The 25,163-nt window shown below is 48.4% G+C and overlaps 2 protein-coding genes and 1 long non-coding RNA gene across 6 annotated transcripts in view; all 3 read right to left on the reverse strand.

The window, feature by feature from the left end:
• The window catches only part of LOC114584510 (unconventional myosin-XVIIIb-like), a 653,524-nt gene extending 639,276 nt beyond the window's left edge, over positions 1–14,248 (reverse strand). For both annotated transcript variants that reach the window (XR_013391460.1, XM_077922810.1), the window contains exons 1-2: positions 14,160–14,248; positions 206–426 (exon numbers count right to left, since the gene is read on the reverse strand). The gene's annotated coding sequence lies outside the window, so the exon portion shown is untranslated. The remainder of the gene's footprint in view (positions 1–205; positions 427–14,159) is intronic.
• On the reverse strand, positions 969–5,919 carry LOC144326266 (uncharacterized). Of its 2 annotated transcripts, none has more exons than XM_077922819.1 (2): positions 1,697–5,919; positions 969–1,666 (listed from the first exon to the last, which is right to left on the reverse strand). In XM_077922819.1, exon 1 carries the CDS (start codon positions 4,050–4,052, stop codon positions 3,120–3,122), a length of 933 nt encoding a protein of 310 aa, XP_077778945.1. In that variant the 5' UTR covers positions 4,053–5,919; the 3' UTR covers positions 969–1,666; positions 1,697–3,119. The 2 variants fall into 2 exon arrangements, with proteins under 2 accessions (XP_077778945.1, XP_077778944.1); XM_077922818.1 differs by having other exon boundaries at positions 969–1,471; positions 1,511–5,919.
• On the reverse strand, positions 969–13,861 carry LOC144326267 (uncharacterized). Of its 2 annotated transcripts, XR_013391462.1 has the most exons (3): positions 13,663–13,861; positions 12,820–13,623; positions 969–2,694 (listed from the first exon to the last, which is right to left on the reverse strand). It is a non-coding gene; the product is annotated as an uncharacterized LOC144326267 (long non-coding RNA). The 2 variants fall into 2 exon arrangements; XR_013391461.1 differs by having other exon boundaries at positions 12,820–13,861.
• Positions 14,249–25,163: the final 10,915 nt, after the last annotated feature.

A 25,163-nucleotide genomic window follows, 5' to 3' on the forward strand; every position in this document is an offset into this window, starting at 1 on the left:
GTCAGTCCTATTGACTCTAGATGGGGGGCGGGAGACTGAGGGCTGTGGAGAAGAGAGTTTTGCACGGTCCTCTTCTTCCCAAGCTCTTGTGCCTAGCTCAGTACTTCCTAGCTGGTGCTCTTGGAACAGAGGGAGGGCAAGGCTGCACCCAAAGTGCCATTGAAAGCCAAATCACTCAGCACCCATCCTCAGGAGGCCACCTTACCTGTTCCAGCTGTTCAATGGTGCTTGCTTGGGAGCTCAGCTCCTTCTGCTGCTCAGAGGCTCTTGACTCCAGGTCCCAAAGTTTCTTCTGGAGGGCAGCCAGCGAGTTGGCATCCAGGTCCTTGGGGGCGCTGAGCTCCTGCACCTGGCTGCTCAACAGCACAAGCCGCTGGTTGAGGCTGGCATTGTCCAATTCTTTTTGCTGGGGGCGGCAGGGGGGATCTTGAAGGTGGGGGGACATAGAAGACAAGGGAAAAAATTGACACATCCACAGTTTAGTCAACTGGATCATTTATTTATTTATTTATTTGCCATCTATATACATGTGCCATCAGGAAACAACATTCTCTAGGCAACTTACAATATCAATAAAACATTAAAATGCAGCATCCATAAGGCAGGAGAGTTAAACGATTTCAGATACTGTACCTTGAAAAAGGTCTTGGAAAACAATACAGGTAACATTTCTTGGTGCTGATAGGATTTAAAATCAGAAGCTAGGCAAGATGTGCTTTCTTTTTAAAGTGCATCTCAAAAAAAAACATTTCAAAATAAAAATTTTGAGATCCTGAATTCTGAAGCCATTTTTGAATTCTTTTCTTCAAAGGTTTTTATGTAGCTGTTTTTTGAATTGTCCTTATTGATAATATTAATGTTTCGTTGTTTTGCAAACCGCCTGGAATGAAGCCTTATTTACCTAGGGATCCATCAGCCACGCCATCCCCGGACCTTGGAGGGAACAAAAGTACCAGGAAAGCAAAATCTTCTTTGGAGAAAAAGAGTTTATTAAAATCTGTCCACAGAAACATTCTGTACACAGAGACAACCAGTTGGATAGCTCCTGAAAATACACTGGCTGTAAAGAAATACGCATCTACAGACTTCTTATACTCTTCTGAACACTCTCCCCCCTCCCATACCTTCTCAAATTATTCCCTTACATAGCACATCTATATTGCTTGCTAAACACATTTTATTGCTTGCTAAACATTCCTGTCTTTCTGCTAGCTAAGCATTTCCTCTGCTGGTTAAGCATTTTCTCTGCTCAGTAAGTTCCCCCTCCCACCTCCTTGTACACGTGTCTTCTTTGCATTAGTAAGCATAAGGCAGGAAAAGGGGGGCCTCTTTAACAGGCCTGGTTTAAATCTGCAGACAGCAGCTAACAGGGTAGGAAATGAACTTTTGACCTGCCAGCCAAATTTAGTAGGTCTGGTTAGTTACTGCTAACAGCAGCGGTTTCTTGCTAGCTGACTAGGCAGGAAACGACCTCCTGACCTTCTTGCTAGCTGACTAGGCAGGAAATGACCTCCTGACCTGTCTGATTAGAAATAGCAAGCAACTGCTGTCTTTGCTAACTGTCTGGCCGAAATTTGCAGAAGTAAGATTAGCTCAGAGATTTACTTAGGAATTTACTGCAGATAGTATTCACAAAGTACAGAGCTTAGAAAATATTGAGAGAAACCTTTCCCATCTCCCTTTAATTGAGAGAAACCTTTCCCATCTCCCTTTACTCCCTCCTCTTCTTTTGAACAATCTATTACTTAGATTCGTTCTGGGGTTGGGGTCTATATTCTCTCATAAAAACAATCACACACAGATCCATTGTGCGAGACATCATCTTTTCCATCATATGTTGCAAGCATTGCATCAAGCAGGGTATACAGAAGCAGAAAAGCAATAGAAGCATTATTGGGCCTATCACCATAGTAAATATCCTCCCCATCCATCCACCTGGGAAGATGCCGTCCAACCAAGACATATCCCAGCCCTCCCAAGTTTGTACAGGGACATGTGCCACCCTTTCAATGCTAGCCGCCAGATCACGGATAGCCTCGCCATGGACTGAAATGTTGAAACAACATGCTCCATTTCAGCCATTTGTAACCACCTTTTTTAGGGGTTATGGGCACCCCACTCAGTCATCAAACGGGAAATGTCGGCAAGGGAAGTCGGGGGACTTTTTCTTGCCTGTGCCAATACACATGTGGGCTCTCCAACTAAAAAGAAAAGACTGCTGCTAAAACTCTAGCCTGGTGAGGAGTCAAATGCCCAATGGGGTGGTCCTCTTCCCAAATTATTGTAAGTCTCGCTCTGTCCCTATATTGTGGTAGGATATTCTCAGGTGGGTGAGTTCGTAGAACAGGTACGTTGGGAGCGCTGCCCGCGGGCGCCCCTCCCATCCAATTCTCCAGCTGTGCGTAGAGATATCAGCAGAGCGGTCGTCAGCGGGCGCCTGGAGATAGTCAGCCGAAGGGAGTTCTCTGGATCTGGTGTTACTGTCCAGTCGGAAATGGCTTTCTTCACTCGAGTATGGTGGACCCACGGGGTGATGCCAGCAACCTTCACAGCAGTAGGTGTAGAGAGTAGCACAGTGTAGGGTCCCCTCCAGCAAGGCTGTAGGGGGGGCTCGCTGCCAGTCTTTCACCTACGCTTCGTCACCTGGCTCGAACTGATGGAGCCAACACACAGGGGTTGCGAGCCTGGGTCCACCTGTCGAGACAAAAGAAAACTCGGAAGAATATCTGGACTTAATTATTCAATTGCATATCCTGGCTAGCATATGGAGTTAACATTCTAACATATGGAACTGGTCTTCCAAACAGAATTTCAAAAGGTGACAGGTGGGTTCGCTTTGACGGGAGACTGCGGACCCTGAGTAATGCCAGAGGTCAACATGGTCACCCAATTAGACCCGGTTTCCTGCGTCAGCTTGGACAGCTGATTCTTTAGAGTCCTGTTCATTCTCTCTACCTTTCCAGAACTCTGGGGTCTATAAGCAGTATGCAGCTTCCAGTTGATCTGGAGCGCTTTTGTCAGTCCCTGTAGGACTGCATGAACAAATGCTGGTCCATTGTCAGATCCTATGGACCTTGGCAATCCATAGCGAGGGATGATTTCCCTAAGCAGGCACCTGGTTACTTCAAATGCCTTTTCAGTCTTTGTTGGCCATGCTTCGGCCCTCCGGTGTAGGTGCACACTGCCACCAGCAGGTAGCGGTGTAGTCCACAACGGGGTAATTCAGTAAAGTCCACGACAAGATCTTCCATAGGTGCAGTTCCACTATGCTGAATCCCTGGGGGAGCCAGTGGTCCGGCTCTGGGATTATTCTTTTGACACAGCAGGCATTTCCTGGAAATCTGGGCTGCCAGTTGGTAGAGGTGGGCTATATAGAAGCACTTCTCCAGCTGCTTGGTTGTAGCATCTGGCCCTATGTGGGTTGAATCATGGTATCTCTGGGTAACCTGCCGAGAAAGGGACTCTGGAATCCATATCCTGTCATCAGGGGTAAGGTACCATCCTTCTTTGGACGATGTCAGCTCCTGAGCATCTGCAGTGTCCCTTTCCTGCTTCATGTAAGCTGGCATGTCAGTGGTGCTTAAAATCTCTTCTGGGACCAGTGCTCCAATAACCAAGGCGGGGGCCAGTTCCCGGGCTGCTTCTTTGGCCACTTTGTCTGCCAATCGGTTTCCTCTGGCCACTTCTCCTGGTCCAGTCTTGTGTCCATAACAATGGATAACTGCCACTGCCTCGGGCTCCCATACAGCATCCAGAAGGTTCAACAAGGCTTGTGGGTGGGCCACCTGGCTTCCTCTGGAGGTAAGCAAACCTCTTTCTTTCCATAAGGCTCCATGGGCATGTAAAGTCAGGAATGCATACTTAGAATCTGTATAAATGTTTATCTTCTGTCCCTTTGCCAGGCTCAGGGCTCTGGTAAGCGCAGTTAGCTCTGCCAGCTGGGCCGATGTTCCAGGCGGGAGTGACTTTGCTTCGATCACCTGGTCTTCCAGGGCTACCACTGCATAGCCTGCCTTCCGGTGTCCAACCTCAATGAAGCTGCTTCCATCCATAAACCATGATGGCCACTAGGGGTCTGCTTCATCTTTAAGGTCAGGTCTGCTAGAGTACACCTCATCCATTACTTCAATGCAGTCATGCGTGGGCTCCTCACCTACTCCTACCGGTAATAGGGCAGCTGGGTTGAGGGCTGTGGTGACTTGGAATTTCAAACGTGGGTGCAACAATAACATCTGACACTTCCTCATCTTCGCTTGGGAGAGGAAATAGGTACCCTTCATGTCAAGCAGTGCTGGGACTGCATGCGGAGTCACACAAACAGTGTCTTGGCCAAAAGTAAATTTGTCTGCTTTGTTCAGTAGGGTAGCTACTGCCACAACTGCTCTCATGCATGGCGGTAAACCTTGTTCTGTAGGCGTCAGGCGCTCAGATAGGTATGCCACGGGCTGCTGCCAGCTTCCCAATTTTTTTGGCATAGCACTCCCTTTGCTGTTCCCTGGTCTTCATCCACAAACAGGGAGAAAGGCTTCTCAGGATTTGGGATGCCCAGCGCTGGTGCTTGCTGCAATGCCTTTTTCAAATCCTTGAAGGCATGCTGTTGCTCTTTCCTAAGCAGCCTTGCCCTCCTCTTCTTCTCCTAACGGTGGACTTCCCGTCTTCAGGGCCATCAACTTCTCTGCCTGGTACTTCTCCTTTTTTCTTCTGGGTCTCTTTTTCCCTCTGATTATAAATGGTCTGGGCTAATTCCAACATCCATTCAAGGGTGTGGCCCATAAAAACCTTCATTTTTCTTGGTGGATATCGGGCGCCGCTTGGGCTACAAAGGCAGTTTTTATGATAGGGGCATTGGCAGCCTCATCTGGGTCCACAGGGATATACTGGCGGTAGGCTTCCTTCAGCCTCTTTAAGTAGGCTCCAGGGGCCTCCTCTGTCCCTTGTACTATTTCTCTGGCCTCCACGAAGTTGGTGGGTTTTCTGGCTGCCCTCCTCATGCCATTTAAGACATTCTGGCGATAAGTGGTGAGGGTATTTTGCCCTTCAATGGTCTGATAATCCCAATTCGGTGTAGTTTCAGGATATCCTGCTGCAACAGCTTGATCTCCTGCCCCCTGCGCTCTCATGTGTGCTCGGGGCTTCAGCATGAATTCGCCTAGCCTCTTCTGTAGTTAGCAGGGCATCCATCAAATATTGCACATCATAAAAAGTGGGGTTGTATGTTTTAAAAATTCCCTCAAACAGCTTAATTATTTTGGCAGGGTTTTCTTCAAATGAAGGGTTTTGGTTCTTCCAATTACAAACATCTGCACTAGAGAAGGGGACATGTTGAACTGTATGAGTTCTATTGGGCACCACCCCATCAGGTCCCGCGGGGGTCGGAGGGTCATACACTCTATGGAGAGGCATCACTCTGGCCGCGCCCTTCTCCTGTGCTTTATGTGCCCTATGGAGGGTCACTCTTTTCACTGCCTTCCCCACTCCTTCTGCCACTTTCTTCTCTGTTCCCCTATACATCCCGCTGTTTTTAACATATGGGGACTGACGTCCACTTCTCATAAAGTTCCACATACTTTTTCAAATGTTCTGCCTGTTCCTCTGTTCATATCTTTCCATCACTTGTCAACTTAATCAATCTTCCTACAAATGCCTCATCCTCATCATCCTCTTCTCGTTCCTCCCTTTCTCCATCTTCGCCCAGGTCTTAACAATGCATTGTCCACGGGATTGGGGCTGGGCCATCTGTTCCCTGTGGCGGGGGTGGTGCCAGGGCTGTTGCCAGGGCATAAGGCGGTGGGGGCATTAAAACTTTTATCTTCTTCCCTCTCTGAATCCTGGAGGACTGGGGGGTTGTCCTCCTGTCTTCCTGACTGAGCAAATACGGCTGCCTGAGACTTTTTGGCAGCATGACTTCAGCCAGGAGGGGGGGGGGGTTCTTTTGTGGCATCTGAATATAGACTGCATTTTTAATCAAGGTTTATATTGACTTATATTTTGATCAGGTTCAAAAAGTCTAAAAAGGGCTTGAATTCATAAAAGTTTCATGCCAGGCAGACCAGCTGCTTAAGAAAACACTGGCAATGTTTTCCTCCTAGACAAGGGGCCCCCTTGATTTATAGCAGGAAAATAACTTTCAAAGTCGTAAAAGCTGGAATTACAGGCTGAAGACCAAGGCTACACAGACCCTACATAATTAAAAGTGGTAGGTAAACAGTAGAATAAAACCATGTGCCTTAAACTTGAGCCACAGGACAAAAGGTCAAGAGCACATGGAAGAGAAAACAACTAGCTGGAGTATGAACAGGGGAAGAGGCTTTTTATTTCCTATTTTATTTTGAGGCTGTAAACTGTTCCTTCCTTTTACTTTGAGGAGATTTATCCTTCTAAAAAGCTATATATGTTATGTATGAAATATGCTGGCTTAAATGTAATTATGCAAAGGATTTAAGAAATGCTAAATTCTTATTTCATATAGTTGTAAGAGTTGTATTTAAGTCAGCCCCCCTGCCAGAAATGAGACGCCATCCGAGCAGTTCTGATATATATGGTTGTCAGACATTTGTTTAGAAACCTTCATATGAAGTAGATCTTTCAATGTTGATGTGAAACTCAAGATCCTTGACATATGTTTAAGATACAAATTTAAGATTAACCATTTGTTTTAGAAGGCAGTAGGGCAAGGAGGGCAGGAGGTGAGCTGGTAATTAAGATTCCTTGTTGAGACACATGTAAAGATATATTAATACTTGTTTGTCAATTATAAATGGAAGGAAATATAGCTCTTTGTCTCCCATAAAAGGCAATAGGAAATGAGTGTATTTTTGTGATTGGTCATACCAATCAGCCAATAGGAATTTCAACCAGGCTGATGGGACAGATGCAGCCACAGGAGGAGCATAGGGGGCTGGATTAAGGAAATATAAGTGCTGGCCATAATGGCAGGAGGCAGGCCAGAGCTTGGTAATCATATACCACTGTGCCTCACATTTATTTGTCTGACAAATAAATTATTATTTTAATTTCTCTGTTGCTGCGTTGAATATTTCATTCCAGCTAAGCGTCAACCACAAGCAGGGTGCTACATTTTATGGTGCCGTGACTCGGATAAGTGGTCTGCTGGAACGCAGCCCCTTCGCCCTATTGAGCAGGGTACAAGAGAGAGGATCTCTAAACTGCTTTTCCAGCGCGCACTGGATAAATTTTTCCAGGGGAACGCAGAAGTCTCGTCTGTCTGATACCCTGCTCACTGGCGGCGACGGACCGGGGGGAAACGGAACCAGCTAAGGGTAAGTGCACTAAGGGGTTTTGGCCCTCCAATTAATTGGGAGGAAGAGAAGTCCTGATCAAACTTCTGCGTCTCAGTAAAGGGGAACTGAGTACGCTAGGTGGCTGGGTACATCAGATGGTGATCTGGTGTAGGGCAAAAGGGAAGATTGGGAGGTAGAGTGTGGTTGAAGTATCTAGCGCATTGCATGTGTGAGAAAGTACAATGTGTAACTGACCTAAGTGTGGAGTGAGTACTACTTCGTTTCCCAGTAAGGTGTGTGTGTGAGTGACTGAGTGGATACTTCACAGGGCCATACAATGGGAGTTGGGGGTTCAAAGGGGGGAAATACACCTCTTGAATGTATGTGAAATAATTTTAAGAAAGCCTTCTCAGGGGCATATGGAGTCAAAAGGACGCCAGAGCGCTTGAGAACGTTATGTGAACTAGAATGGCCAAAACAAAATACTGAATGGCCATCTCAAGGAACCTTTGATATAAATTTAGTAAGCAAACTTTGGTCTAACATCACCAAAGAAACTGGAGGGTGCCCAGAACAATTTTCATATATAGATTCTTGGCTGAGCACATTAAATAAAAATCCTCCATGGATAAGGGAATGCAAAGTCCAACGATGTAAATTATTGGCTGTAAAAGCCAAAGCTAGGAAAGGAATCTTGCCAAATAAATTCAAACCCTCCACCAGTTGTAACCCCAAGGCAAGAAAGTGGAACGAATAATGGGGGTAGAGACACAGAACTTGACTCCTTGATAGATTATGATAAATATCTTCAGGAGGCATTGGAGTCCTATAATGAAGCCCAAGCAGAAGTGGTTATTCCACCTGTGAGTCCCAGTAGAACTCCATCTACAGTCTCTTTTAGTGGAACAACTGATTGCCTACCCCAAACCCCTGTACATCCAAGTCCTAGAGAATTATTACAGAAGTTACAGGGAGACCTTAATCGGTCAGCAAGCAATACAGCCAGGCGTATTAAGCTGTTAAAAGAACGCCTTGGGACAAATACCATCCCCTATGATTTGAGGCCCCTAGAGCAAAGTGAAGAAAAAGGTCACGTAGTAGCCCCTCTCAGAAGAGTATTTGATGCACTTGAGGAGCCTGTGCTGGTTAATGGGCAACCTGGACCACGGCCACCTCGAACTTCGACCCTGCAATGTATTCCATTCACAACTACAGTCTGATGAATTGGAAAACGCCCCATCTTTCGCAGAAAAACCTCAGGCTATGATGGACTTGGTGACTTCAATAGTAATACTCTCTTCACCACTGAGGAAAGGAGAGACATAATTGAAAAGGCACAGATATATTTGCGTGAGCAGGCCAGAGTGGGAAATATTTATAATATTGACCGTCATCTCCAGGACAACTATCCCTTGGAAGATCCTAATTGGGATCCAAACAATGCGATTCACCTGGCCAGGCTTACCACCTACCGCCAGACGCTTGTGCAAGGTATCTGCAGGGCATGCCAGAAGCCCACTAATATGTCTAAAGTTTCAGGAGGGTAGATGTGTTACCCATAACACTGTTTCGTGTTCGGTGCGCACCCACAAAAAGACTTAAGTTGTCACCTTTTGAGCTCCTGTATGGGAGGCCGCCCTCCTTTGTTCAGGATATTCCAACTGACCTCAAACAAATAGGAGACCATGTGACACAGGGATAAGTGCAATCTCTCTCCCGTGTTTTTGTCTCTCTCCCGTGTTTGTTTGTTTTTTTATCTTAACAGGTGGGCCCTCAAGCACACGCCGTGCAGCATTGCTGAGCAGATTCATCAGCTCCAGGCTGGCATAGCATATGGGTGAAAGAGTGGAAAACGTGATCCACTTGCACCTAAGTGGCGTGGACCTTACACCGTCTTGCTCTCTACTCCAACAGCGGTGAAGGTAGCTGAGGTGACCCCCTGGATTCATCACTCTCGTTTGAAGAAGTCTGAAGGCAGTTGGACGTGCAAAGGTGACCCCTCTAATCCTTTAAAACTGACTCTCTCCAAAAACCCCTGTATCTAGCCCTACGGGGAACGGGCTAGGTCACGGGCAACATTAGACGACCGGCCTGCTGCAGCCACAACTTGGAAGCTGGCTGACCTGCGCACGCCTGAAGCTTGAGGAGCATCTGAACCAGCGATTGTGAAAGGGAAGATTCTCTTATACAATTGATTGACTGCCCCCTTGTGGAACAATTATCAGAGATATTACACATTGGGGATCCTCGGGATATATGTTTTGGTCTTGGTGGTTCCCCATTTCTGTCACTGGGGGAATTATATTGGGACTAATAGTTTTATGCTATCACAATAAGGTAATCTTTTGTGGAAGGAATGCATATGCTAGACATCAACATGATTTTATTATTAATCCTGATCCCTTGGTAAGGGGAAGGGTCCTTGAATCTGACCAAATTTGTTAAATATGGATTCAGCCATGACCACAATATGTGGGTAGGCTTAGCTGCGATGGTAGGCAATGTGGCAAATAGGACCAATTGCCTTGTTTGCTCTCTTGGGCCAGATGATTCAGAGGGAGGTATGCCCTTATTACCGATACCATTAGATGCCATTGGTATGGTAAGCGAAATGCCACACCAAACAGAAGTACAGAATTTCCCCGGATGGAACTCAACTAAACCATTACGAGTTATACCTGTACAAGGGGAATTCTGTGTACATAAATCATCAGATGCAGCTGATTCTACTATGATAGGCTCTTCTCATTGTCACTATACTTGGGATTATATTAAGAATAGTCATACCTGGGCACACGGTACTACCTATCGAACTCGGAATACCTTGCCCTGTGCACCTCCTTTTATTCATGCATGGAAAGTGGTATGGAACACAACTGTGACAGAAAAAGGCAATCTAACATACTGCACTGTGAACTCTCTGCCTCTTTTGATATTTTCGCCTTCTGTACTCCACGTACCAAAAACCTCAGACCCGATGGTTGTGGTGGATATGTGGAGAATGGGCATACAAGAAACTCCCTTCCAAATGGAGTGGGACTTGTTTCCTGGGATGGGTATTACCACTAATGTGGATTTTGCCCACTAGTTCAGCTAAGCGAACACAAAGAAACGCTGATATTTCTCATATAGCAGGAGGAAGTACCCAAAGTTGGAGCGGTACTGATGATTGGCCACCAGAGCGCATTATAGCCTATTATGATCCTGCCTCCTGGAATCCTGGTGAGCTCATACAAGGGGCACGGGATCCTATTTATAATCTAAACAGAATAATTCAATTACAAGCAGTAGAGGAACTTGTAACCAATGCAACGGCCCAGAGTTTGAGACTTATTGCACAACAGTTGGATGAAAGTAGAGCCCCATTTTGCAGCTGAAAATGGGAATGGATTATGTACTTGCCAGGCAGGGAGGTCTATGTGGAGTCTTGAACTTGACAGGGAATGCCTGTTGCTTTAACATTTCTGATAATGGTGAGGCAATCCGTGTGTTGGCCACAAGGAAGGATGGGATATGGGATGGCTCACCAATTGGTTACCTAATGTCACAGGACTCAAAGGGATACTATTGTCTTGCTTGTTTTTCTTGACGGTAGTAATAATGGTTTTATGTATGGTGCCATGTATCATCTCATGTTTTAAGATCAAGCTATCAAGGACCTTGGTGTGAAGCAAGGTCCTTGAGCTTGAAAGGGGGGAATGTGGCATCTGAATATAGACTGCATTTTTAATCAAGGTTTATATTGACTTATATTTTGATCAGGTTCAAAAAGTCTAAAAAGGGCTTGAATTCATAAAAGTTTCATGCCAGGCAGACCAGCTGCTTAAGAAAACACTGGCAATGTTTTCCTCCTAGACAAGGGGCCCCCTTGATTTATAGCAGGAAAATAACTTTCAAAGTCGTAAAAGCTGGAATTACAGGCTGAAGACCAAGGCTACACAGACCCTACATAATTAAAAGTGGTAGGTAAACAGTAGAATAAAACCATGTGCCTTAAACTTGAGCCACAGGACAAAAGGTCAAGAGCACATGGAAGAGAAAACAACTAGCTGGAGTATGAACAGGGGAAGAGGCTTTTTATTTCCTATTTTATTTTGAGGCTGTAAACTGTTCCTTCCTTTTACTTTGAGGAGATTTATCCTTCTAAAAAGCTATATATGTTATGTATGAAATATGCTGGCTTAAATGTAATTATGCAAAGGATTTAAGAAATGCTAAATTCTTATTTCATATAGTTGTAAGAGTTGTATTTAAGTCAGCCCCCCTGCCAGAAATGAGACGCCATCCGAGCAGTTCTGATATATATGGTTGTCAGACATTTGTTTAGAAACCTTCATATGAAGTAGATCTTTCAATGTTGATGTGAAACTCAAGATCCTTGACATATGTTTAAGATACAAATTTAAGATTAACCATTTGTTTTAGAAGGCAGTAGGGCAAGGAGGGCAGGAGGTGAGCTGGTAATTAAGATTCCTTGTTGAGACACATGTAAAGATATATTAATACTTGTTTGTCAATTATAAATGGAAGGAAATATAGCTCTTTGTCTCCCATAAAAGGCAATAGGAAATGAGTGTATTTTTGTGATTGGTCATACCAATCAGCCAATAGGAATTTCAACCAGGCTGATGGGACAGATGCAGCCACAGGAGGAGCATAGGGGGCTGGATTAAGGAAATATAAGTGCTGGCCATAATGGCAGGAGGCAGGCCAGAGCTTGGTAATCATATACCACTGTGCCTCACATTTATTTGTCTGACAAATAAATTATTATTTTAATTTCTCTGTTGCTGCGTTGAATATTTCATTCCAGCTAAGCGTCAACCACAAGCAGGGTGCTACACTTTTCCACATTGGTCTTCCATGTGGAAATGTAGGGGATTTGATCAGGGTGGACATTCAAAATGTTCTGATATAATGGATTAATGGGTTGCAAATCAAGGGTCCCGGTGGACGGCCAATTTGTTATTTTGGGGTGGGCCAATCTAATTCACAATGTCCTCATCTTCCCCTCTCATCAGCTTGAATCCCCAAAAGCATTTCAAAGGGGTACTTTTACTTTGGCCAGAACCCATTTCTTCCAGATCCTTCGCTACTATTCACAGTAAAAATTCTCTCACACTTCACACACAACAGACCTACAATTGCTCGGCCAAGGGGACACTAAGCCCTGGCCCACACTTGACAACAATTCAGTTACTGGAATATCTGACATGCAACATAACAACATACAACATACAAATCACATCAATATAATTTCAACATGTAACACACTAAACACACCAAAATAACTTCAGCATGCAATACACAAAACACACCAAAATAACTTCAGCATGCAATACTCAAAACACACCAAAAAAAATCACAATATATATATATCCCTCCCTCTTCTGTTCCAAATTTTTGCTGGTGGCACTCTCCTGCACAACCAGTCCCCTTTTTACCAAACCTTACTGGTGGCATAACACTGCCACGCCCTTTTTTCCCTTCCTGGTGGCCCTCTGCACAACCAGGTGAGGCTTGATCAGACCTCGCCCCCCTTTTCCTTGGGGGCCCACGCCCTTTCCCTTGGGCTTACCGTTTTCCGCTGTGGACCTGTCCCCTTGGCGCCGTCCTCTTTGTTTTTCTCCCTCAACAAGATGTCTCCACTGCAGGACAGTGTGGCCGGCTTCCCCCACGAAACAGGTGGGGTGCGCGCTGAAGCCTGCAAACGCTGCTGAGCTGTTCACCTTGGTTGAGCCTGGCCCTCCGGTCCGTATTGGGGAGAGGGCTGATCCCGGCACGAGCCCCCAAAGAAATGAAGCCTTATTTACCTAGGGATCCATCAGCCACGCCATCCCCGGACCTTGGAGGGAACAAAAGTACCAGGAAAGCAAAATCTTCTTTGGAGAAAAAGAGTTTATTAAAATCTGTCCACAGAAACATTCTGTACACAGAGACAACCAGTTGGATAGCTCCTGAAAATACACTGGCTGTAAAGAAATACGCATCTACAGACTTCTTATACTCTTCTGAACACTCTCCCCCCTCCCATACCTTCTCAAATTATTCCCTTACATAGCACATCTATATTGCTTGCTAAACACATTTTATTGCTTGCTAAACATTCCTGTCTTTCTGCTAGCTAAGCATTTCCTCTGCTGGTTAAGCATTTTCTCTGCTCAGTAAGTTCCCCCTCCCACCTCCTTGTACACGTGTCTTCTTTGCATTAGTAAGCATAAGGCAGGAAAAGGGGGCCTCTTTAACAGGCCTGGTTTAAATCTGCAGACAGCAGCTAACAGGGTAGGAAATGAACTTTTGACCTGCCAGCCAAATTTAGTAGGTCTGGTTAGTTACTGCTAACAGCAGCGGTTTCTTGCTAGCTGACTAGGCAGGAAACGACCTCCTGACCTTCTTGCTAGCTGACTAGGCAGGAAATGACCTCCTGACCTGTCTGATTAGAAATAGCAAGCAACTGCTGTCTTTGCTAACTGTCTGGCCGAAATTTGCAGAAGTAAGATTAGCTCAGAGATTTACTTAGGAATTTACTGCAGATAGTATTCACAAAGTACAGAGCTTAGAAAATATTGAGAGAAACCTTTCCCATCTCCCTTTAATTGAGAGAAACCTTTCCCATCTCCCTTTAGGAGGTTTTTTCTGACAACCAAGTAGTATATAAATTTCATGAAATTAAATCAATTAATAAAAACTTGGGAAGGTTGGCTTTTGAATTCAGACTTTGAGATTCTGACAGATTTGTGCAGCTGTCTGACCTGTGTAGCAGCAGTGGCATATCTGGATGCATTTTGCCGTGGCTCATTTCACAGAACCATAGGATTGTAGAGTTGGAGGGGCCCTCAAGGGTCATCTAGTCCCACCACAGAACCCTTGTGCCCTTTGCTCCTCTTCCTTCCTTCCTTCTGCCCTGCCCTGCCTTACCTCTAAGCTCCGCTGCAACTTCCCCAGCTCAAACTATGACTATAGGCAATAGAGCCTGAAGAGGAGAAGCAAGAGGACAGGAAGGGGAGGGAAACGGGCGGAAGAGGCTGTGCTGCCGCCATGTTGGGCGAGGGCAGGAGTACCGGAAGGAGGTGCCTCCGGAGGAGAGGCATGAGCACAGGAAGGGGAGGGTAACGGGCGGAAGAGGCTGTGCTGCCGCCATGTTGGGCGAGGGCAGCGGTACCGGAAGGAGGTGCCAGCGGAGGAGAGGCAAGAGGACAGGAAGAGGAGGGGAAAGGGGGGGAAGAGGCGCTGCGACGTTGCTCTCTCGACCCCGCTCTCCCCAGGGTGCAGCCCTGCCCCCCGCCCCGCCCTCACCTGCCTTTCTCCCCCAGTGGCCTTCCTCTCGTGCACCTTGGCGGAGGGATGGTGCGGGTGGGCCACGGAAGTTTATATACAAGAATATACATACCTAGATATAGGTGTCCATTTGTAAATATATAAAAATAAAATGGATATATGTATATGTGTTTGTATATATGCAGTGCTTCTTTTCTAAAAAAAAATGATTGGGGGTACTCTCATTTTGACTCAAGAAAATCACCATTTTATAGTTCAAACCGGGAAAAATAAATACAGTAAATGGACAAAAGTACATTCACAAAATGTTTTATGCATTCCTCTGCGTCCCCCCCCCCCCCAGAAAAAAGCACTGTATATGTTCTGCCAAGGGCAGGGTTATTTCTGGATCTGGAGCCAATAAGCACGCCAGTGGATGAAGAATAAGCAATGATTTATTTGCATAAGGTTAACAGATAGCAGCAGGCATACAAAACACAAATTATAGCATACCAGAGAGGAGTCACACACAAATTCCCCTTCAGCTGCCCGGAGCTCCAGGTAGAGCAGCGAGAGAGACCCCCTGGCCGACAGTCTCACAGCATCTGGTACCTCCATTTGTGAAGAAGCTCACTGAGCCCCTTCAGCCTACAGCTTTTATAGACAACTTTGATTTGATTGATTGCACCTGGTTAGCAGGCATCACTCATGATCAGCCTGGGACGCCAGGTGCAACTAATGCAGAGCAGCTGAGAGTCTCCAACCCAATTCACTGCAACTGGGTATCCTCCCGAGTAGCCAATCAGCACTTAGAACACAGGGGACCCAGAAAACTCCTGACACAGGTGTGTGAAAAACAAATTATACTATCATGTTTTAGCAAACCTTAAACCACGGGTGTAAAAGGGAAAGAGACATGTCATCTAATTCCTCGAATTTACAATGGTCTCCCGTGTTTCCCCTACAGTGTATGTGTGTGAGTGCATACAGTCAAACCTCAGTTCCCAAACGGCTCCGTTTTGGAATGTTTCGGCTCCAGAATGCTGAAAACCTGGAAGTAAATGCTCCAGTTTTTGGAAGCCAAAACTTCCAACGCAGCCTCTGCTTGAGTGCAAGAAGCTCTTGCAGCCAATTGGAAGCCATGTTGTCTAATGTTTTGGAAGCCGAACAGGCTTCTGGAATGGATTATGTTCGACAACCAAGGTTTGACTGTGTGTGTGTGTGTATACATAAAATGGATTTGTGGATATATGTATGTGTATGTGTATCTATCTATATATATGCATGGATATATGTATATAAATAAAATGGATGTATGGATGTGTGTGTGTGTGTGTGTGTGTGTGTGTGTATGCATATATATATATATATATATATATATATATATATATATATATATATAATATGGATATGTGTATGTATGTGTGTGTGTGTGTGTGTGTCCATAGATAGATAGATAATTTATATTGATCAACCATCTTCGGATGAAGGGCACTCTATATACAATGTATAGAGTGTCACAACAAGCCATTTGGAAAGCTCTGGTGTAAAAAAAGATATATATAAAATGATATACTGTATGTTCTACAGTGATGCCTCCTACAGTCCACAAAATGAATAAATATTACCCTTGGGATGGCATCTTGCTGGCTGTGCCTCAGCACAGGCTACTTCATCTATGTCTCCGGCACCCACTCAGGTTGAGCTGAGCTGGTCAGCCCCACCCTGGCGGCAAACGGGTCCTGCCACGTGAGTCCCTTTGTTGGGTGGGCAGGCAGGGACACACACGTGTGTGTGTTTCATGAAGGGAAAACAACCCATTATTATTACTATTACCGTCGTCATTTACTATTTATTATTTACGGAAATATTGGGGCAGATTATTATAATCATTTACCATTTATTATTTCCAGAAATATGGGAGCCACCACCACTCTGTTGTCTCACCCATCTTTCAGCACTAATATTTCCTCCTGTTTTGCTTTGTTTAGACTTGTGACACTTTGCTATTTGTAGGTGAATGAACACCGAAAGAACAATTAAAGCTTATTTGTCTTGTTTCTACTGAGATGGAACCAAAACACCTATGCTTGGTTTGGGCAGATAACAAACATTTCACTGCGATTTTTAGGTGAATGTGCATTCTAATCCGAAAAGCAACTGTCAGGGCCGCCTCAGGTCCCAGCTCACAAGAGACCAACGCCAAGTCCACTTTATTTACAAAAGTCTTTATTGAAGTACATTGTTTGTTCCACAGCCGAGGCGCGCAGCCCCACGTCTGTTACGCTTAGACCGCTGAAGTCCCCTCTGAATCAGTCCCGCCTCTACACCAGTTTAAGAGGCTTGTGCTGGTCCACCTCTTCCAGTACCGCCGTCTTGCCTCGGGAGCTGGGCAGATCAGTAACAAAGTCCAGCGCTACCCGCTCCCACGGTTGCAGTGGCGTCTCCAGCGGTCGCGTATCTGGAACTCGTCGTCTCTCGTTGTACCTCTGCGCAGCTCTTCCATCTTGGATTGTGCAAACTGATCCGTCTGCAGCGCGCGTCGCACCGCGTCCAGGTCGACGGCGACTGAAGCGCACGCCCACGCCTGCGGTGCGAAAATGTGTTTGGCTGCTACTGTTGCCGCTTCCTCGAGATATTGCGGTTTCCTTGAGAGCGCATCGGCTATGACATTGGAGTCCCCCGGGATGTACTCTATTCGGAAGTCAAAATCCGCGAAGAATTCCGCCCAGCGCATGTGCCTCTGGCTCTGGAGCTTCGCCGTGCGCCAATACTCTAAGTTCTTGTGGTCCGTGTGGACCTGCATGGTGTGCTTGGCTCCTATGAGAAAGTGCCGCCACGCTTTGAAAGCCGCGTGAATGGCCAACAACTCCCTGTCCCAGATGGTGTAGTTCTGTTCCGCCTTGCTGAGCGTCCGGGAGTAGAAAGCACAGGGTCTCCAATTCCCTTGCGGATCTTCCTGCAAAAGGACGGCCCCTACCGCTCTGTCTGATGCGTCCGTCTCGACCCGCATGGGCCTGCTGGGATTCACGTGCAGCAGCTGTTCCTCGGAGGCGAAGAGGCTTTTAAGCTTCTGAAAAGAGCGCTCCGCCTGGTCCGTCCAAGTGAACTTCTTCTTCTTGGAAATGAGAGTGTCCGTGATTGCTGCTGTCTCCTTCGCGAAACCTCTGATGAACTTGCGGTAAAAGTTGGCGAAACCGACGAACCTCTGGACCTCCTTCCGATTGCGCGGGCTCTTCCAGTCCAACACCGCGCGGACCTTGACGCTGTCCATGGCCAGCCCCTTGTCGGACAGCTTGTAGCCCAGGAAATCCACCTCCGTCACATCGAACTGGCACTTCTCCAACTTGGCGTAGAGTCTGTGTTCCCGTAGTCTCTGCAGGACCTCCTTTACGTCTCTCTCGTGAGCCTCCGGCGATTCTGAGAAGATCAGGATGTCGTCGAGGAAGCATACGCACTTCTTGTAGAGGAGTCCCGCTAGCATGTGATGCATAAAGGCTTGGAAGCAGTGGGATCCATTTTGGAGACCAAAAGGCATAACTCTGTATTCATACGTGCCCAGAGGCGTGAACATGGCCGTCTTCCACTCATCGCCCTCACGCATGCGTATGAGATTGTACGCTCCGTGCAGATCCAACTTGGTGAAGATCCTCCCCTTCCGCACGGTCGCTAGGAGGTCGTCAATCTTGGGCATGGGAAAGGCCTTGGGCTTTGTCATCGAGTTTATGGCTCGATAGTCCACAATGAGTCTCTTCTGGGGCGTGTCCTTCTTCTTCACAAAAAACACAGGACTGCCCCCCACCGCTTTGGATTCCCGAATGAATCCGCGCTTCAAATTGTGCTCTATGAACTCCCTGAGTTCTTGCATCTCATCTTCAGACATGGAATACAGCTTTGCAGTCGGCAGCTTCGCCCCCGGCAACAGGTCAATCGCACAGTCGTAAGGCCTGTGGGGTGGCAGCTGGTCAGCTTCCTTCTCGCAGAAAACCTCCAAAAATCCCTCGTACTTGCGGGGGACTGCCTGCACCATGCCTAGTTGCAGTTGCTGCCCAGCTTCCTCTCCTTGGCTGGACTGGATGCAATGTTGAGCACAGTACGATGAGCAAAAGGTGATCTGTCGCTGGTACCACGCCACTGCTGGACTGTGTCTCTCTAGCCAGCTCATGCCTAACACTATAGGCGTGTCCGATAGGCGGGTGACGTTGAAGCTAATGACTTCTCGGTGATCTCCAATCCGCATCACCATAGGAGGCGTCTGTTGCACAACTTGCCCTCCTAGCAATTTTCTGCCATCGACCGTGACTACGTTCAGGGGCGTCGTGGCTGGCAGAAGCGCTATGCGATGCTGCTTGACGAACTGCACCCCCACAAAGTCCGCGTTGCTCCCAGAGTCGATTGTAATGGGGACTTCCAGGGTGGTTCCATTCGGCAACTGGAGTGTTGCAGTGAGCTGCACCGCTGGCTTGGGTGGTAAGGGGTCTGTGTGCTGCAAAATCGCTGGGGACTGCTCTACAGACTCGCCTGGCTGAGCCCCAGCATCGCTGTCTCCAGCCAGGCACTATCGTTTCCCTGAAACTGCTCCTCATGAAGTACGTCTGCTGCGACCGTTGCTAAAGCTGCAGTGTGTTTCTGGAGCCTCTGGGGACACTCTTTAGCCATGTGCTGTGCACTATCACAGATGTAACATTTCCTGTTCCCTCTAGGAGGCTTCTCCTTGACTGCACCGGACGTTGGGGCTCTGGTTGCTGCCTGAGCTCTAGCACCGCCAATCTCCATTGGTTCCTCCCCCTGCCGCATTAGAGGCGAAGGATGCGCCTGGCCGAACTCCCTGGGGATAAAAGGAGGTGCCCTCGCTGGCGCACGCACCTGGCGACCTTCCTCACTGTGCCAAGGACGTTCTTCGTGTCGTATTCCAATCGCAAGAGCCCTCTGTACTACTTCTGCTAGGGTTTGAGGTCTGTCACCCCTGGCCAATTCATCTTTTAAGGAGCCATGGAGTCCCTCCCAGAACAAATCTCTCACTGGTTTGGAGTCTTTCTCCCAGCCCAATACAGTCAGCAATGCAAAAAAGCGCGAATGGTACTGACGCACAGTGGCTTTGCCTTGTCTGAGTCCGTGCATCTCTCGGCGCGCAACATCAACGTCCATGGTGGACTGGAAACAAGCGTCCATCGCTTTGATAAATTCATCAGAATCGCGGCGGGCAGGACCATCTTCACGCCACAAATTGCGCAGCCACGCTCTGGCGTCTCCATGCAAATGAGACACAATAAAACCCACTTTCTCCTCCTCATCTTTAAAGTCATTGCGAAGCAAATGCAGTGCATACAGGACGTCTGCTCTGAAACTGGGGTAGTGCTTCAGGTTCCCATCGAAGTGGGCGACCAAACTGCCCCCCCGCCTTCCAAGTCCAATTCCCTCTGATCTGGACCCTGGGAACCCCTCTCTGCATGCACGCTCCCACCTGGCTTGCAGATCCTGGCATCGCTTCTCCGCATCGTCACTCTTCTTCTGAGAGGCTATTACCGCAGTGGAGAGCTCGGTGACTGCGTTCCGTAGTGCTGTCAACTGTTCCTCCGCACTCATGGCTGCCACACTTCGTGAGCTTTGCAAAAAAAATTTTGCGTTCTTTTTGAGAGGGGACTTACTGTCAGGGCCGCCTCAGGTCCCAGCTCACAAGAGACCAACGCCAAGTCCACTTTATTTACAAAAGTCTTTATTGAAGTACATTGTTTGTTCCACAGCCGAGGCGCGCAGCCCCACGTCTGTTACGCTTAGACCGCTGAAGTCCCCTCTGAATCAGTCCCGCCTCCACACCAGTTTAAGAGGCTTGTGCTGGTCCACCTCTTCCTGTCCTTCCTTTTCCGCAGGGTCTTTCTGCCCCCCTGGGTTCCTCCCCTCCTGGATTCCCCTGACGCTGAGTCCCCAGACGCCTGTTCCCCCCTCCTCCGTGCTTTGGGACCAGGCTCCTCCTCCGGGCTCTCCGCATTTCCGCGCGCCTCCACATTTGAACTTGGCGCGCGTTCACTACCCCTGACCTTCCTCTTGACAGTTACACTACTCTCTGTACTACTCTCCGCCCCTTCCGGCAGGACGTCTTGCCCCGATCTCCTTCCCCTCTCCGCTTCCTGCTCTGCTTCGTCTGTCACACTGGGAACTCCACCCTCTTCACTCCGTTCCGGCGGGGAAGCCGTCCCCGATCTCCAACTCCCACTCGGGATTTCCCTGCTGCTCCCCTGCTCCTGACGAGTCCCCCCTGTGGCTCCCCTTGGCCTGACCAGGGGCGCCCCCTTTTGGGAATCCTCCGATTCACTTGAAAGACTCATGGAAACCCTCAAGTCATTGTCATCCTCCTCCTCCTCGTTCCTGGATTCTTCCCCCTCGCTCTCAGTCTCCTCCCTCATCTGTGCCTCTCTCCCTGAACCCCTGACAGCAACAATTGAAAGTAAGGCCAATCCAAGCTTATTCGTCTTCTTTCTACACATACGGAAGCGAAAACACGGTGTTTTGTTATGTTGGTCTCATTACATACACTTTGCAATTTCTGGGTTAATGTTGCATTAACACCAAAGAACACAACTTGATATAAGCGAAATCCAGATTCTTCTTTCGATGTAGCTGGAACCCAAAACAACCTGTTTTGCTTTGTTATAGCTTACTGCACTTCGCTTTGCTATTTATTGGTGAATGAACACCGAATGAAAAAATCCCAGCTTATTCGTCTTGTTTCTATTGAGATGGAACCAAAACACGTATGCTTAATTTGGACTGATAACAAACATTTCACTGCGATTTTTTGGTGAATGTGCATTCTAATCCCAAAAACAACAATTCGAAGTAAGCCCAATCAAAGCGTGTTCGTCTTCTTTCTACACATATGGAAGCGAAAACATGGTTGTCAGAGCTGCCTCAGGTCCCAGCTCACAGAGGACCAACGCCAGTCCGTTGTTACATAAAATAGTCTTTATTGAAGTTAAGTTTCTCTTTTACAGCCGCGGCGCGCAGCTCTACGTCTTTAACCCTAGACCGTCGAAGCTCCGTCTGAGTCTCCTCCCCCCAGACACCAGTTTAAGACCCTAGCCTTGCTCCACCTCTTCCTCTGCTCCCTTCTCCTCTGGGTCTGCTTGTGCGCCGAGGTTCTGCCCTTCCTAGACTCTTCTGACGCTGAGTCCCCTGAGTCTTCCCCCTCCCTCCGGCGAGCTTTAGGACCTGGCTCCCAATCCGGGCTTTCTGCTGTCCCGCTCGCCTGTACATTTGAACTTGGCGCGCGCGCCCAGCCTGCCACCTTCCTTCTGACCGTTATACTGCTCCTGTCGCTGCTTCCCTCTTCGGGGATGCTAGCTGGGTCTGACTCCTCCCTGTTTGCCGGAGGAGACGCAGACTCTGACCTATGGGGCTCTTCCCCCCCACTACGCTCTGGCGGGGAAGCTGGTCCTGATCTCCAGCTACTGCTTTGGGAGTCTCCGCTGGCCCCCTGCTTCTGGTGTGTCCCCCCTGGGACCCCCCTTGCCCTGGCCATCGGCGCCCCCTTCTGGGAATCTTCTGATTCACTGGAGAGGCTTATGGAATTTCTCGGGTCACTGTCATTCTGCCCTCTGCTGCCCTCAGATTCTTCCCCTCCGCTCTCCATTTCCTCTCTCCCCTGCGCCTCTGCTCCTGAGCCCCTGACAATGGTGTTTTGTTAGTTTGGTCTCATTACATACACTTTGCAATTTCTGGGTTAATGTTGCATTAACACCTGTCAGGGGTTCAGGGACAGAGGCACAGGTGAGGGAGGAGACGGAGAGCGAGGGGGAAGAATCCCAGGACAGCGAGGAAGAGGATGACAATGACTTGAGGGATTCCATGAGTCTTTCAAGTGAATCGGAGGATTCCCAGAAGGGGGCGCCTGTGGTCAGGCCAAGGGGAATCACAGGGGGGACCCGTCAGGAGCAGGGGACCAGCAGGGGAACCCAGAGTGGGAGCTGGGAGTCGGGACCGGCTTCTCTGCCAGAGCGCAGTGAAGGGGGTGGAGATTCCAGTGTGACAGGGGAAGCAGGTCCGAAAGCAGAGAAGGAGGGAGGATCGGAGCAAGACATCCTCCCGGAAAGGGAAGGGAGTAGTGCAGGGAGTAGTGTAACTGTCAAGAGGAAGGTCAGAGGTTGTGAACGCGCGCCAAGTTCAAATGTGGAGGCGCGCGGAAGTACAGGGAGTCCGGAGGAGGAGCCAGGTCCCAAAGCACGCAGGAGGGGGGAAGAGCTGTCTGGGGATTCCGCGTCAGGGGAATCCAGGAGGGGCGAAACCCCAGGGGGCAGGAAGACCCTGCGGAAAAGGAAAGAAAGGAAGAGGTGGAGCAGCACAGCCCTCTTAAACTGGTGCAGAGGAGGGACTGACTCAGAGGGGACTTCAGCGGTCTAAGGGTAACAGACGTAGGGCTGCGTGCCTCGGCTGTGGAGCGGACAATACATTCCAATAAACATCTTTGTATATAAACTGGACTTGGCGTTGGTCTCTTGTGAGCTGGGACCTGAGGCAGCCCTGACAGTAAGTCCCCTCTCAAAAAGAACGCAATTTTTTTTTTGCAAAGCTCACGAAGTTTGGCAGACATGAATGCGGAGGAACAGTTAGCAGCCCTGCGAAACGCAGTCGCCGAGCTTTCCACTGCGGTAGTGGTCTCCCAGAAGAAGAGTGAAGAAGCGGAGGCACGATGCCACAATCTGCAAGTCAGGTGGGAACGTGCGTGCAAAGAGGGGTTCCCGGGGTCCAGATCAGAGGGAATCGGACTCGGAAGGCAGGGGGGGGGGGCAGTTTAGTAGCCCACTTCGATGGGAACCTGAAGCACTATCCCAGTTTCAGAGCAGACGTCGTATATGCGCTGCATTTGCTTGTTTTTTAAACATGTTTTAACATGTTTTAAAATTTCCCTTTTCCTTTAGATTTTTTATATATGGGGGTGGGATGGATGTGTGGGTGGCTTGGGAATTTGTTAGATTTTGATGAATTTGTAATTTTTGCAGTTTTTATTTGTATTGTTTTATTGTTTTCTGGGTTGTTTTTGTTTTTTGTTTTTATTGTTTTAAGGTTTTATTGTTTTAGGCTGCGAAAGAATAATACTAATTGCCATCAATGGAGGCTACTATGAGGCCTGGGATTGCTACCGTGGAGGGGCGAGGGAGGTATGGCGGTGGGGGCAGATGTTATAGGCGAAGGGGATCGAGATATGGATACGCTCGTACCCCTTCCAATCTGCGCCCCATCCCGAGGGACGAGGGTAGGGTGAGCAAGGATTACTCACCTCCATCACTGGTGCTGTGCAATGCCAGGTCTATAGGCAATAAAACCGCCACCCTGCGAGATTTCTTTATCTCGCAGGGGGTCGACCTGGCTTGTGTGACGGAGACCTGGGTGCGCGAAGGGGCAACAGTTACCCTACGAGAGATGGCGCCCCCGGGTTTCTCCGTCCTCCACCAGTCGCGGACTGTGGGCCGGGGGGGAGGGGTGGCATTATTAATCCGGGAAAATTGTCCTTTCAGGGCTCTACCACCGCCATCGATCCCCGGCATTGAATGTGTTGGCCTAGTGTGGGGCTCCGAGGAGAGCTTGGCTGTCTGGCTGGTGTACCGGCCACCTAGCGCACCAGCAGCCACCCTGTCAGGCCTATTGGAGGCGGTGGCCGGCTGGGCCTTGGAGTTCCCTAACCTATTGGTATTGGGGGACTTTAACATCCATGCTGATGCCACTCCCTCCTCACAGGCTCTGGACCTGGTGTCTTCCATGGCGACACTAGGGCTCTCCCAGTTTGTTTCGGGCCCCACACATCAAGCAGGCCACACGCTGGATTTGATCTTTGGCGTAGGTATAGATGTGATCATGTCTCCTTCGATGAAGGTGCCATGGTCTGATCACTACGCTCTGAAAGCCAGGATTGACTTTCCACCCCCACCCTGCTTAGGTGGCGAGCCGATTTGGGCTCGACCGCAGAGGCTGATGGACCCTGATAGATTCCGCCAAGCCTTGCGGGACCTTGCTCCCCCTGGCGACTCATTGACTGAGCTTGTTGAGGGCTGGAATACCCAGCTCCTGGCAGCCATCGATGAGATCGCACCTAAGCGCCCTCTGCGACCCCGCAGAAACCGGGCTCCATGGTTTACCGAGGAGCTCCGGAAAATGAAGCGGGACCTCAGACGGCTAGAGCGAGTATGGCGGGGTGCCCGTGACGGAGCCTCAAGAACATCTTATAGGGCTTTTATGAAAACCTACGAGATGGCGGTGAAGGCTGCTAAGAAGTCATACTTCTCGGCCTCCATTGCATCCGCTAGCTCTCGCCCAGCGCAATTATTTAGTATAATCAGGTCTTTAACGTCCCTTGAGGGACAGCCAATTTTAAATAACAATCTGACACACAGCTGTGAGGCATTTGCGAGCTTTTTTGCGGAGAAGGTCTTGTTGCTCCGCCATGACCTCCCTGCCAATTTGGATACAATAAAGGAACTGGAGGCCCCTCGACTGTCCTCGGGTCCAGTATTGGACCACTTTGACCGGATATCCCCAGCCGATGTGGACAGACTCCTCCGAGCTGGAAAGCCCACCACTTGTCCTCTTGACCCGTGCCCGTCTTGGCTGATTAGAGCGTGTCCAGACGAGGTGCGGGCCCTCCTGGGGGATATCATCAATTTGTCCCTTGGC

The sequence above is a fragment of the Podarcis muralis genome, chromosome W (genome assembly GCF_964188315.1).
Source record: "Podarcis muralis chromosome W, rPodMur119.hap1.1, whole genome shotgun sequence".
NCBI lineage: Eukaryota > Metazoa > Chordata > Lepidosauria > Squamata > Lacertidae > Podarcis > Podarcis muralis.

Coding starts and splice junctions, on each gene's coding strand:
- LOC144326266 (XM_077922819.1), bottom strand. CDS start 4,052: ATGGATGGAAGCAGCTTCATTGAGGTTGGACACCGGAAGGCAGGCTAT.